Genomic DNA, 14,230 nt, shown 5'->3' with positions numbered 1-14,230 from the left:
GGGGGATTTTTATTTGACTTTATTAATCAACTTTGCTATTTATTTAATACTGTACCAGAAGTTCTCTATATTCCCCACATTACAGAGTCTCACTGTCTCTTCACCGCTTGTCCTTCCTCAAGTGACAAGCTTCTGTCCTCCTCTCCCATGGTGTGACTTCTTTTCGATTTGGGAAAGACCTTGTTCGGTCTGTCAACATTTGGGAGTGTGGCTAGAGGAAAGTTGGAAGATGTTAAGTTAGAAAAAGCTGGAGGCTTCTATCAAGCCATGCTTTGATCTGCAGGCAATTATTAAGCTGCTTGAAGACTCCTAACTGGATACCAGAGGCTTTCTGAGTCTCTTCTTTCCTTTCCTGGCTTCTCTCAGTGCCTGGAAGGATAGTTCTCAGTCTGGAAGAAACTCTCAGTCATGTAGGCTGGTTTTGAATTATCACAAGCGACCATATAATGTAAAAACCACATTTCAGAAAGTACATTCCATCTTAAAAGCAGGTGCTTTAGTAAAACAGCAGTGAATTGGTTTTCCTCCTGCTGTTAGAGGACTGTTTCAGACCTTCCTGGTAGTTAGACACTTCCTACTAATTTCCAGGTAAATGTATTTATAGCTATTTTATACTTGTTTTCTAGTACCAATGTAGTCTTTCAACATAAACAGCTCTTTTTCTTCTCCAAGGCTTGCCTAGTGTATTTAGTGACAGCAATCATTTTCTCTTTCAGCCTTCACTCTTGTTTCGCTCAACAAGCAAGTTCTAGCTGTATATGTGCTGAGCTGGTTCCTGTGGGTGCGTGTAGCAGAACTGAACATGATATGCCGTACAAGCTCTCACCAGAACATTTCTATTTATTGAAAATACTTTGCCTGATGTGGTCTAGGATTTCATTTTAATTTTCAGTGGCTGCATTACCATTGATGGCTGATGGCTGTCTTTGTGTTCAGTTTATAGATGCAGCTGCACCTGTTTGTCAGTGGATAAATCCTACCTAATACATGATCTCTCATTTTATACTATGGTATTTCATCTCTTTTCTGGTTCTTTCATTCTCAAGATCATTCAGTTCTTTCCAAACGAGATCCTCCTTCTCCTTTACATTTACAATGCCTATTGACTCTCCTGTGTTTTATCAGAAAACTTCTACTTTTGCCTGCCAATATGATGAATGAAAAAGTTAAGTGTTAAATAAGATTCCCAAAGTGATCTTTTAGTAATTGCTAATAACTTTTTCTCTAACTTTCTGCTTTGAACACTCCCTCATGCCATTTTCCTATTGCCATGAGCTAGGTTCATACTTAGCTCACAGTCCTTCTCCTAGTTCCTATTTCAATTAGTAATTTCCTCTGTGGCAATGTTTTTCTGAAGTGCAGACAGATTAGATCTACTGCATTTCCTTTGCCTAAAAAAAGCAGGTTAGATGAGCACAACCTAATGATGGGAAACTAATCCTGCATTTATCACTTTTTCGCAATATCTTTCATTATTCTTTGCTTCAAAATTTGTTGTTAAGTCTTCAGTACTACTTGGATCAGAATAAAAGCTGAGATGACGTTTGTACAAACCAAGTTGCTCTAAGGGATTAATTGCTTTCCATTGGGCACCATCTGACTCAATCAAATTGTTAAGAAAGTTTGGTATGATACCTGTGCTGTCATTTGGGATGGAAATTGTCTGCTGTCCTTGACGTGAATGTGTTTTAATGTTCATGTCTTCCTTGCTTGTAGTTGCTCCTGCTCCTGCTTATTATCCTGCCTTTGTCTGTGTTGACTGTAATAAAATATTTATAGATAGCAAAGTTTTTAGCATTGGGTAGAAAAGCAGAAGCAAGACAGGTTTCTCAAAGGCTTAGATAAAAGTTTTGTTAGTTTCTATTGCAAACAAGAAAATATTTAGACCTTAGTAAAAAAGGTCTAAATATATGTTGAAATAAATATATAAAAATTGTTGCTAATGTAATAAAAAGTCTATGGCTTTTGCCAGGGGAGGAATTCAGCTTTTTATTTATTGACATGCAAGGTTTGAAATGCTTATAAACAAGATCATAAAGCTGTTGTACTATTAAGTGTCTTTATTAGTCTATAGAGAAATCAAACCATATTTTTTAAATCACTTCAAAAGTTTATATCTGACAGCCTTATGATTGGAAATGTTATAATGTACATGTAATATTAACTCATAGGGTTTATAAGCCATTAATTGCACTGCAATTAATCAAGCACAGTTTCCAATGCATGTGAAAATTGGAGTCTATCAATGGAAGCACCATCCTCAGTTATATAATTAGAAGAGATGCCCTTTCCTGAGTCCAGCACTCACAGAAATGAAGCTGTCTCCACTGACTCCAGCAGGTACTTGGTGTCTTAAAAAACATACAATGCAAGTTCCTTCTAATTACAGCGGGATTTTCAAATTTCTACAATAGCTTGAAAGTAAAACTGTATCAATCTTTTCTTTCTCTACTACTCTTCCTAAATAAAGACAAGGCAGATTTTTTTTTTTTTTTGTCTTAGATGTCTGGTTTGGTTAAAACTACTGTCATGTAAAGCAGGTATGTTACAGTCAGTCAGTAGCTGTCAATTACTTTATGATTCTCCATGGTTATTACTTAAAATCACTTAAATAAAAGATAAGGATATAGGGTTCAAGGCTGTATCTAATCTGTTTTCCTGAAGAAGTAGATAGATAATATGCTATATCTCATCATCCCCCCCCAAAACATTATCCTTTTGCTATGCCCACAAGCCCTTTCTACTTCAAGTGTGTGCTTAACTTCTTTTCTTTGCTGTTTTGATCATCTGTTCCATAGCTAGCTACCTCCTCGACACTTACATGATTCAAATTTGTACATGGTACATTATATAGCTTCTAAAAAGAAATAAGGAGAGAGATTTTTTTAAGCCACTCTGTTTTCTTACATGGATCCTTTCCATTCAGCTGACACTTTCCATAATTCCAGGAACATGCTGCTGGTTAAAAACAAATTCAGTAAAGATTCAAACACAGATGTAATGACAAAGTGTTCATTTCTCGCTTGTGGTAAAAAGGACTCACCTGGGCGTTAGTGATGGATCGATGATACATGAATTGCATGGTTCTGTTCACAGTTCGTGGTTTGTGAACTTCATTACATATATAAAACCAGGGTAACGGAAACAATTAATTAACTGAAACAATCTTCAATGAAATTAGTTGATGATATTACTACTTTAAAAAGGAAGCAGACTGTCTCATAGCATATATCAACAAAAATGCAGTACTTAAACACATACACTGGTCTCTATTTAAAAAAAAAAATTAATGCAATAATATGATTAGTGGAACGTGCCTGCCTCTAAATGACCCAGCTGAAAAATGTTCTGTTAAAAGGCTATACGGTAATGTATATTAATTAATACAGAGAACTGTGGCTATTATAAACCAGTTTGGTGTTGATTAAATGTTGCATACTTGAAGCATCTTTTCTTTAGGCTATGGTACAGCTATGATGCTGACCCCCAGTTAAGTCTGACTTGTGAACCATCTTAAGGAGATAATAGGAGGCACCAAAGCCTGCACTGAACTTAGATTTAAAGGAGATTACTCATGGTGTTCAAGTTAAGCATGTGTTCAGAGGTTTTGGTGGTTTCTTAAAAAAATCATCACCTTAAAAAATATTTGACTCCTGAAAGTTTGGCCCTGCAATACCTAGGTTTGTGGCAATGGCCCCAGAAAAACTTGGTGCTTCATGAAGTGCATAAGGAAATGTAGATGTTAATCCCCTTTGTTGTCAATCCTGTTCCATTACACATAAGACAAGAAGTCTGGTCCTTGCTGCCAGCTCTGTGCAGAGGACCTCAGGAGCCGAGAAAGGACGACAGGTCTGCTTGGCTCTCCGTGAGTCCTTGTGCTGGTCACCCTGTGCTCGCTCTCGGGTACACTTCCAGGGCAGATGTTCCAAGCCTCTGTGCAAATAGCCATTGTTAGCAACAGCCAAGCCACACATGCACCTCGGACTGTCCTGCAAAAGACACTAGGAGCCACTTCTGCATTTTGTGAGGAGCAGATTTCTGCTCGTTTGTGCTGGGTGTGTTGTAAGAGCACACAGGGGGACTCAGGTGGCTGAACAGCTTCAGGGAGCTTGTGCATGAGCTGGGCACCAGACTGCTCAGCCCTGTCCAAACTGTTGATATCTTAAACATAATTATCAGGTCTTTCTCCTTACCAGATCCCCCTGGGACCAAGGCAGGAGGTGAATGCCAAGCTCCACAGGCTGGAGAAAACCTGGTCTGCAATGCAGAACTGCAGGCACCAAGAGAGCAGTGAAATGTCGAGCAAGTTGAAGGATTTGTAAGGTTGGGTAGCCATTGAACATGCTGTCTAGACATCAGTTTTGGAATTAAACATCCAGGTTCTTTTCTGAGCCTTCTACATACCAAAAGATACAGAATGTCCCTGAATTAATTCATTCCTGAATTAATTTATGGGTTGCCTTACAAAAATAGTCCTTTATTCCTCAAAAAATTGCCAAGGAGAAAAAAAATCCCTTACAAAACATTATGAAATATGAAGGATGGAGATGTAGAATAGCAGAAAACCAGCTTGTTTCTAGTCTGATTTTTCTATCTGCAACTTTCTATCATTAGGTGCTGTTACACTTCTGTTGGCTGCATTGAAGACACCTTTCATTAAAGTTTTGTTCCCTATGTACTTGCTTATATGGTGTCCTGTCCTGGTTTCAGCTGGGATAGAGTTAATTTTCTTCCTAGTAGCTGGTGTAGTGCTGTGTTTTGGATTTCCGATGAGAATAATGTTGATAACACACTGATGGTTTAGTTGTTGCTAAGTCGTGTTTACGCTAGTCAAGGACTTTTCAGCTTCCCATGCTCTGCCAGGTGCACTGACCCAACTGGTGTATTCCATACCATGGAATGACATCATGCTCAGCATATAAGGCTGGGGAAAGAAGAAGGAAGGGGGGGACGTTTGGAGTATTGCTTCCCAAGTAACCATTACGCGTGATGGAGCCCTGCTTTCCTGGAGATGGCTGAACACCTGCCTGCCGATGGGAAGTAATGAATGAATTCCTTGTTTTGCTTTGCTTGCGTGCGTTCGTGGCTTTTGCTTTACCTATTAAACTGTCTTTATCTCAACCCACGAGTTTTCTCACTTTTACTCTTCTGATCCTCCCCCCCTTCCCACTGGATGGGAGTGAGCGAGCGGCTGTGTGGGGCTTAGTTGCTGGCTGCAATTAAACCACGACATGTCCTTAAGTCACCTCCTAAATCTGAGTCTTAAAGGCATTGCATTTCCTGAGTTTTTCGCTTGATGGCATATTTTCCAACTCTCTAATGGTTCTTTCAGCTCTTTGCTAACCCACTCCAAGGTTTTCAAAACATTCTGCTTGAATTATTCACAGCTTTAAGGTATAGGCAAAATATAATTTTTTTTTTTTTTGCCTTTTTCTTGATGATTTATACTTTCTTTAAAATCATGGATGAAGAATCTTAAGCACCATGGAGTCAAAAACTGATCCTTGCAGAATTTCTCTTGAAACACAATCACTTACTGAGTATTCTTTGCTCACATACATCAGAGATTTATCGGCTGTTTTGCAATCTATTTCATATGTGCAGCGCTGTTGCTATACCATTCTAGTTTCCTAGTCAAAACGTTGTGTTGTATCAGGTAAAGTGCCTAAGAAATGTCCAAGTGTGTAATGTTTACACTCGACCTCATATTTCATAGCCCCTTTAAAAAAAGAAAAAAGGATAGTTTGACAAAGCCTATTTCCCCAAGCAGTCCTGTGTTATATTATCAGTTTTCTGAGTAATGCACTAAATGACAGAATTATGGAAAAATTTTTGTAGGAAATCCCCAAGGATGGTGTTCAGCCTCTCTAAGTTATAGCCTTGTATGATGAATCTTCTGTTATACCTGAAGTCTAAAAATTTTAATTCAGGAACTCTCCCAAACATGCTTTTTGAGTACCACCACTGGCGGTGGTGGTGGTGGCATTTGCCAATGTTTTGGCTCTGCACCAGATTATTGTGCTTTTAAAGACTGAAGAGGAAGAAAACTTTGAAAAAGAAGTTGTAGTAAAAGGACAAAGGATGAAAGGCTTCTTGAAAATACTACTAAATATAGTAGTAGATATTGTAGATATAGAATATCTTAAATAATTTAATGTGTTCCTAGTAATGTTAAAAAAAAGTCCTCAACCCTTCCTGCCCCCAAATACCTGGAAAATCCATCCAAATGTAAGATGGTATTTCACAAAAAAAGGCATCGGAGCAAAATTGCAGTAAAAGAAAAAGTATGAGATGCCAAAGAATATCTGTAGTAACTGTGGTACAGTTTGTAGCTGAGTTAAACCTGGTTAGGTAGTAAAAGGATACTGCAAATACTGCCACTGAATCCAACCCAAAGGGAAAAGTTACTCACAGTAAGATGAACAAGCTCTTTTTGCTTCAAAAGCAGAGAAGAATGAATTATCTACTAGCTGTGATAAGTATAATGCATGAATGCTAGTGAGAAACTTTAAGTCCAGAAAAGACATCGTATATTGGGTGTGTGTAGACATCACAAACATGATCAGGGATCACATCTCGAAACTTTCCCAGCTTGTGACTCTATCTGGTCTCATAACCCCTGAGGAAAAGCCATACTTCCTCAAACATTCACCTCCCTCCTTTTCTCAGACACCCCTTTTTGTAGCTCATCCTCAGGCTGCTCGTGGGAAATGAACTGGTCCCAGTTGAACTGGGGCTGTGCTGCCCATGCAGCCTCTCATACAAGGGCCACAGATAAGGCAGCCCTCGCGGTTAAATGCAGCCCACATCTAAATGTTGCTGCTGCACACCACACAGTGGCAACTGTTGAAACATATGTTATGTTGCTCAGTGCTAATAGGAGTACAACGGTTACAGATGAGTTTTTCTGAGCTTCTTTTTTTTGCAGGGGGTCTACTTTTCTATCCCCTGGAGTGTTTACAGTGTCTGTTCAGCATAATCATACTTCGCCTTTATTGTACTTTATTTTTTCAAACTACTGTGTCAGAACTTTTTGTCCAGGCTGAAAAATTGAATTGCAAAGAGAGGAAAAAGCAACCAAAAGATAACGTTGTGCTTTGGGCTTTTTTTGCTGCTAATTCACAAGATAAAAAAACACAAAGAAAATATACCTTTGCAACAGAAACCAGCCAGTTCCTAAGATGAAAATGTGGCCACAGATACCTTTACTAAAAATCTATATTTAAAAGGAAAACATTTGTATTAAAAAAAGAAGCAAACTTCAATATTTTTGGTGAAAAAAAACCCCAAAACTACTATATCAACTAGTCTGGTTCATTTTTAATGAACTACCTTAGTTGCTTTTTCTTTATGAGAAGCAAAGAAGCAGGATCACACAATAGCAGGAAATTTAAGCTGGCCTGTGCAGCTGATAAAGCTAATTTCATCCTCAGCTCTAATGCAATGAAGGAAATGAAACCCATTCCAATTTTCTAACGATTTGATGGGGAGAAGACTTTATGAACTCACAAAAGATAAATATTTGTAACTAATTGCCAGCTCTTGCCTTTGTTCCTTTACTTTCATTGCTCTTGGTGCTCTCAGGTGAGTGCATCTGATACTGCCAAGAATGACCGCATTTACATAAATAGTACCAATCTCCCAGAGTGTCCCACCAATTTATTGTTTATGTAGCAGTCTTAAACTGGTGTACTGGTGATACACAAAATACAACTCTAAAAGTAATTGTTTGTCCAGCCACCTTTTCTCCTGTTTGTGCTTGCGTCTGGCCCAGAAAGGAACCCGAATGGTCTGCCATCCATAAAGTAAAACATATCTGTCTTATTAGGACAGTATCTGTATTTTTAAGAACACCTTGCCCATCCTGACACTGAATGTGATCAGAGGAATTGATGCTAAAAGTCTACCAATGTTGGACCTCTGTCTCTAATTGCATCCTTGCTTCTGCTGTCATGAAGGGACCTGAAATGGGGCACTTTGGAGGGGGCAACAGTTTCAAAATTACAGGTGATCAACTCCTCAGAGTTCCTGATGATGAAGTAGAAGGAATCTCAAAAAAAAATCTCTCAACCCCTCCAAAAAACAGAAGTATTTAGATACTTGGGCAAAGTTTATATGAAAACAGAAACCTGTTAGAGTTATTAGCAGGATGCACTTCAGTACTGTAATGGAGCCCAGGTTCTGAGCTAAAAAGCTGTGTGTGGCCCATCCCTCCTCTTGCTGGTCATGTTGAGCTCAAAGAGCAAACAGAAGTCCTCTGAAATGGCTGCAGAGACTGCTGTGCTGCAGCTCCCTCTCTCAGAGTAGCTTCGCAGCTCTTCTGTCTCTGCTGGCTAGCAAGCTGCTTCTGTAAGCCAAGTAGCCAGCCCTGCTGCATGCCTGATTCTTCTCCTTGCTGTTTATTCAGCCTTCCAAGTGACCCTGTGTCCTCTGCTCAGACTAATTAGTTAAGTCCAGCTCTGGCTACAAAGGGCAAACCTTTCATGACTTTCTGAAAACCCTCCCATTTGAAAGGTTTGAATAATCTGAAAGAAAAAAAGTAATTTACTGCATTAAATTTCCCATAAGTTCTTAATTAAAATAAACTACTGTTGTAGCTCATTGTCTAGGATATAGTTGTAGAACTGCCTTTTTGCTTTGAAATAACTTTATATCTGCTGGCTGGGTGACAGTGAGGTTTTCACTCCTGTTGCTTTGGTATCTTATTCTGCTGGAGGTAGACACAGGCTGCAGGCAGAAGGTCACAGATCTGGCTTCCACACCCTGCTGAGCTATTCAGCTGAAAAACTGGCCACGTTGCAGAACCATTTTGGGTCAAATCCATGGGTGTGGAAACATCATTTACAAATACCAGAGTCCTCTGAAAGAACGCTAATCCTGATTTATCAGAGCCAAGCCTCCCTTTAGATAGCTATGGCTGCTGTTTTGGGTTTCTCGGAGCTGTGTACTGAGATAGTGCTGGAACATCTCTGTAGCCACAGGCAATGAAATTTTGCAAGAAATGCTTTTTCGTGGTACCTGACTGCAATTTCTGCAGCTAATAGAGACATGTAAATGGGAAGGATATAACTTCGCTCCAGAGAAGCAGCCTCTAAGGAGAGCAGCCTCTAAGGAGAGCAGCCTCTAATGATATAACTCAGCTCCAGAGAAGCAGCTCAGAGTCTTCTGTCAAACTAGGTGGTTTGGCAGAAATTTAACCAATACTCCTTTAGGTTTAGAAAAATAAATCTGTAGATGTCTTTGCCTTACAACAAATAAGACCAAGGTATCATCCACTCCAGTGATAAAAGTCCGAAACAGAGCTGGCGTAACAGCTAACGTAACAGATTACAGGAGCAATTATATTTCCTCCTGACCATAGCATAGGAGAAAGAGAGCACATAAGCCCACCAGGTTTGTAGCAGTGAACCCTGTCAATGCAACGACATCTCTCTCTCTGTGCTGTTTAAAGGACGTACATGAACATTGCCCTCCCATGCTCTGTCCCTGTTGACACTCTTCTCTCCATTCTGCCTTTACTGGTAGCCAAGTCTTCCATCTTGCATATTCAAAGCATCAGTGTGCGGACCTGTTGATATTAGCAAAAATTTGTTAGAACTATCCATGATGTCCCTAGTTGCTAGACTTTGGCCAACAGGGTAGCGGTGAGGAATGATCTATTTTGAAAGCACAGAGTTTGGAATTTGTTTCAGACTAGCTATTGTTCCCTCTGCTTCCTTGCCAAGCTTTTCTCTGGCCATAGGTTGGTCTGATATGGCCTTTGGTAACATATCAAGTCTGGATTGTTTTTACCAACCAGAGGTTTTCCCAAAGAAGTACAGACAGGATAACACCTAAAATAATGGTCGGTAATAGTTTTTTTAGAAAATCTGATGTTCTTACAAGCACGAGTGCCACACTGTTGGGTCACCACTATGAATTTCTCTTTGCTTTCTCCAATACGATGCATGGATGAGTGTACAATGAAGGGAAGCTGCATTGTTCCATCAGGAATAAAAGCATCAGGCACAGATGAAAGAAATGGGATTTGTGCGTTAGCATGTGTAGGCTTTGTGAAGCCTGCAATGCCTTATAACAGATATTTCAAAAAATTAGAAGATTTCAGCAAAAGATCTACTTATATTTCTGATAGGTTTAGATTCCTACTTGCTGGTTTTGGCCCCATATTTATGATGTTCCATGTCAACATACTTTGAAAATATTTTCTTTCCAGTCTTAAGTTACCAGAAATTATTAATAATAAACTACTATATTAGAGTTTAAGATAAGAAAACAGGAGAGAATTTGAGTAAGCACACGCTCCTAATGTCTGGGAGAAAGGGAAAAATGCAAGGAATAGTGAAAAAAGCACTGTTAGGAGCAAGCATTTCCCAAAGCACAGAAACGTAAGAAGCCAGGTTTTTAATGGGTTTCTGTGTCACAGATGACTGACTATTAAAAATGAATTATAGAAAAGCTGTGGTGTGAATTCCCCAGGATTAAACATGGAAATGGAGAATGAATTCAACAACTGAGGATAAAAAACCTTCAGCTGGAGTTCATGTCTCTTCATGTAACTCAGAGAATCTCATTTTTCTTTGGGAGCAGGGGAATTCATCTCCCACGTGGATCCTCTGATATGTCAGCAGAGCTGAACTTATATTACATTATCTGCTCCCACCTTCCCAGCTGTCTATCTACAGTATGTGTAGGAATGTCATGGTTTTGATACCATAACCTCCCTGCCCTCTTTAACTCAAATTGGACAAAATCCAAAAGGTATTAGGAGTACTGGCAGGACACATGTACTTGCACTTATGCACATATGGTGTGTGTGAAGAAGTCTTGATTCTTTAGTAAGACAAGCTAAAGTCTACAGAAATTTCATGTGAATTAGCACAACGTTATCCCTATAATGATGTGGAGAAAAAGAAGCCCCAGCTTTCAGTGTAGCTCAGTATAGCCCTGTTCTGTATCGCACACTTCATCAGACCTGGAAAACTGCCTGCAGTTCTGGACAATGAACTAAAAGCTTGAATTATCTCTTGGTTTTATTGTACAATAAATTATAGAACTTACTGTTCTATCCTCCATTTATACAGTATGGAGGGAAAGCTGGTGAATAGACTGGTGGGTGGACTGAAAAACTGTTTTCAAGGTCATTTACAGAGAAAATCCTGCCACGTCAGATTGACTGGACAGGAATTTATGTATGTTTGTGCTTGGAAGACCAGCAAAAATTATTTCCATAGTCTTGAGGAAACACCCTTTTATTGTAGAGAAGTTTGTATACACAGATGTGATGTAGTTACAACCAGCTTTTCTCAAAGAGATGACTGTTTAAAATCCTTCACAAATCTGACAAGAATGAAAGAAAATGAAGCTCAGAAGCCCAGCCAGCCAGCCCAACCCCCAAATTCAGATTAATTCCTGGAGATAACTGTAATGAGATAATAATATATGGAGTTATTCTGAAGGAAGCAATAGGACTGTGACAGAGATCAATGGATGGACTTCAGGATTGGTTCAGTCAAAAGCATTGCTTAGTTTGATCTCAGAGTAGATGAACCCTGAAGTAAAATTCCAACAAGAAGATGGGGACCTGCCTTTTCCCAGGCGTGTGGAAGAGGCAGGAAGAAAGAGTCTGGCCCTTCCTTCCCTGGCCTCTGCAAGGACAGGTAACAGTGGCAACCTCCGTGAAAAGAAGTTGTGGGTCCTGTGTTCCCCTGGAAAGCTCTTTTCCAGAAAAAGGCAGGAAAAGCTCCACTCTTCTTCAGTCTGCAGAATGGAGTCAATGCACTGAGGGTGAGAACGGGTGTCCTCCTTAGGAAGGGTGTGGACTCACATGCCAGCCCAGTCACAGGAGAGACAACACCTCGGTTTCTTCTGGTGCCCCTCCAAACTGTGGCTCAGCTCTGCACTGCCCTTCACCTGGGGCAGTGTGCAATGGCATCAGTCTAGCTTCAGCCTGTTCAATCACCCCAAATGCAGAGGAGACAACACAGGGGGAAACGATGAGAGGTAGAGACACACATTATATTCCCTTTTCCTGTTCCTTTTCAATTAAAAGTAGATCCTTCTTCAACAACAAAAAGTTACATGTGCAGGAGGCACTTCTCTGGGGAAGAAATAAATACCTCACACAAGCATTCATGGATGGATGAGTCCCATGAGAAAGATTCTCAGCACAACCAGTTCAGTCATAAAAAAAATCTAAAATCCCCACGTTGATGTATATGAGAAACACGCAAAACATATCTGCTAATGCTCGAGGAAGTTACATGCATAAGCTTCCCATACGTTGGGAACATGTATCTTAGAATCTGCATAATTTAGTTCACACTCAGCAGAACATTGCGATATTTACAGGCACATTCCTATAGGAAAACATTTGCATATTGAATGCAAAAGATGCAGCTTTGTCACGTAACCATGGGACTTCAAAAGCAGGGATTTTGTGACCTCAAACTACTATTTGTGAAGTTGGTGGGGAGGAAAAAGGTGTGTAGGCAGGAAAAGAAAATTACCAGAAGTTGGTAAGAACTCTTTTTTTTGAGCATTAGAATGGTTGCAGGCTGGGACAAAGTGAGTCCGTGTAGACCACAGGTTCTGGCTTGTTAGACATCACAGAGTGCTTTGTCTGCTCTCATTTCCCGTACTTGTTCTTCCCAATTAAATTTGTTTCCCATTAGCCAGGTTGATGAGAATAGTGCATAAGACTCATTCTTCTTTTTGCAATCGTCACCCTTCATAGCATAATAACTTAATAAATTCTTGCAGAACAGGAGTGAAGTGGAATGTCACTTTTTTGGACTTGGTCTGTATTCTGAAGGTGAAAGTGGGCATCTGAGAAACACATTTGTAATGCTTTGGAAGTTTTACAAATAAAAAAAAGAAAGTTACACTCTGAACCTGATTGAGAATGCAAAGTTCTATGTTCTCTAGCACTGCATGTCAGACACGGTGGAAAAAGCGTGACTACTGTAACCTTAGCGCTACCCAGAATTCTTCTGAAACTAGTTCACTAGTTTTTGAAACGCTACTGTAGTTGCAGCAAATTATTAAAACTATCTACAGAATTGTAATCATACAATTTATGTTTCAATGTGTCAGCAAAACAGCAATGTATATAACCCATAGAGGTTATATCCTGGAAGTGAAATTATCAAACTATTGCTCCAATGTCTGAAAAGTAAAGCTATCCTCCCTAGGTACACAGCACTCTCTCACTTATGCTGACACATAAGGTGGTGGTGGATCTTTAGCACCTCCGTTCACAGGATCATCATATGGTGGCAACAGGACCTGCAGGAAAGGAAAAAAGGGTTATATTTTTAAAAAAGAAATCACCTGATAAAATTTACAGAAAAGAAAACTCTTAAGGCCTTATCCTAAAAAGTAACAAAGAAGAGTAAATTAGTAAACAGGAGCAGAATAGTCAGAAAATGAAACAGTATTAGCTTGAAGTTCCTCCTTTTCAATTTGTGTGCCTCTTTTCATTACGAAGGAAAACGTGATTTCTTCTCATTTCTTATTGATTCCAGTGACAGCTTGATTTCAGCCAAAAATCATTCATTGCTGGTACCTGAATTTGTTCAGCCTGGCAGTGACAGTGGCTGTTTATTCTGCAGCTCTCCTCTGTCAAGAGCGCTTAAACCATGTCTTCTGAAGGAGTGTCCTGGTTTCGGCTGGGATAGAGTTAATTTTCTTCCTAGTAGCTGGTGTAGTGCTGTGTTTTGGATTTCCGATGAGAATAATGTTGATAACACACTGATGGTTTAGTTGTTGCTAAGTCGTGTTTACGCTAGTCAAGGACTTTTCAGCTTCCCACACTCTGCCAGGTGCACAAGAAGCTGGGAGGGGGCACAGCCAGGACTCACCCAAACTGGCCAAAGGAGTATTCCAAAACATATGACATCATGCTCAGTATATAAACTGGGGGGAGTTGGCTGGGTGGCAATGACCGCTGCTGGAGAACTGGCTGGGCATTGGTCGCCAGGTGGTGAGCAATTGCATTGAGCACCACTTATTTTGTATATTCTTTCATCATTATTATGATTATTATTTTCCCTTCCTTTTCTGTTCTGTTAAACTGTCTTTATCTCAACCCACGAATTTTACTTTTTTTTTCAGTTCTCTCCCCCATCCAGCTGGGTGGGGGGAGCGAGCGAGTGGCTGTATGGTGTTTGGCTGCCTGCCAGGTTAAACCACAACAAGGAGTGCTCAAACTGCTAAGCCAGAGTGAGAAAAG

At 39.8% G+C, this 14,230-nt stretch overlaps 1 protein-coding gene across 1 annotated transcript in view; it reads right to left on the bottom strand.

The window, feature by feature from the left end:
* Positions 1-13,209: 13,209 nt before the first annotated feature.
* Positions 13,210-14,230, bottom strand: part of LAPTM4B (lysosomal protein transmembrane 4 beta) — a 46,084-nt gene continuing 45,063 nt past the window's right edge. Inside the window, exon 7 of the mRNA XM_009585992.1 lies at positions 13,210-13,284. Coding sequence (XP_009584287.1) covers positions 13,210-13,284 — 75 coding nt within the window. The remainder of the gene's footprint in view (positions 13,285-14,230) is intronic.

This window comes from Fulmarus glacialis, unplaced genomic scaffold, assembly GCF_000690835.1.
Source record: "Fulmarus glacialis isolate BGI_N327 unplaced genomic scaffold, ASM69083v1 scaffold15869, whole genome shotgun sequence".
NCBI lineage: Eukaryota > Metazoa > Chordata > Aves > Procellariiformes > Procellariidae > Fulmarus > Fulmarus glacialis.
Note: the sequence above shows the minus strand (reverse complement) of the source record. Positions and strands in the feature narration are given on the sequence as shown.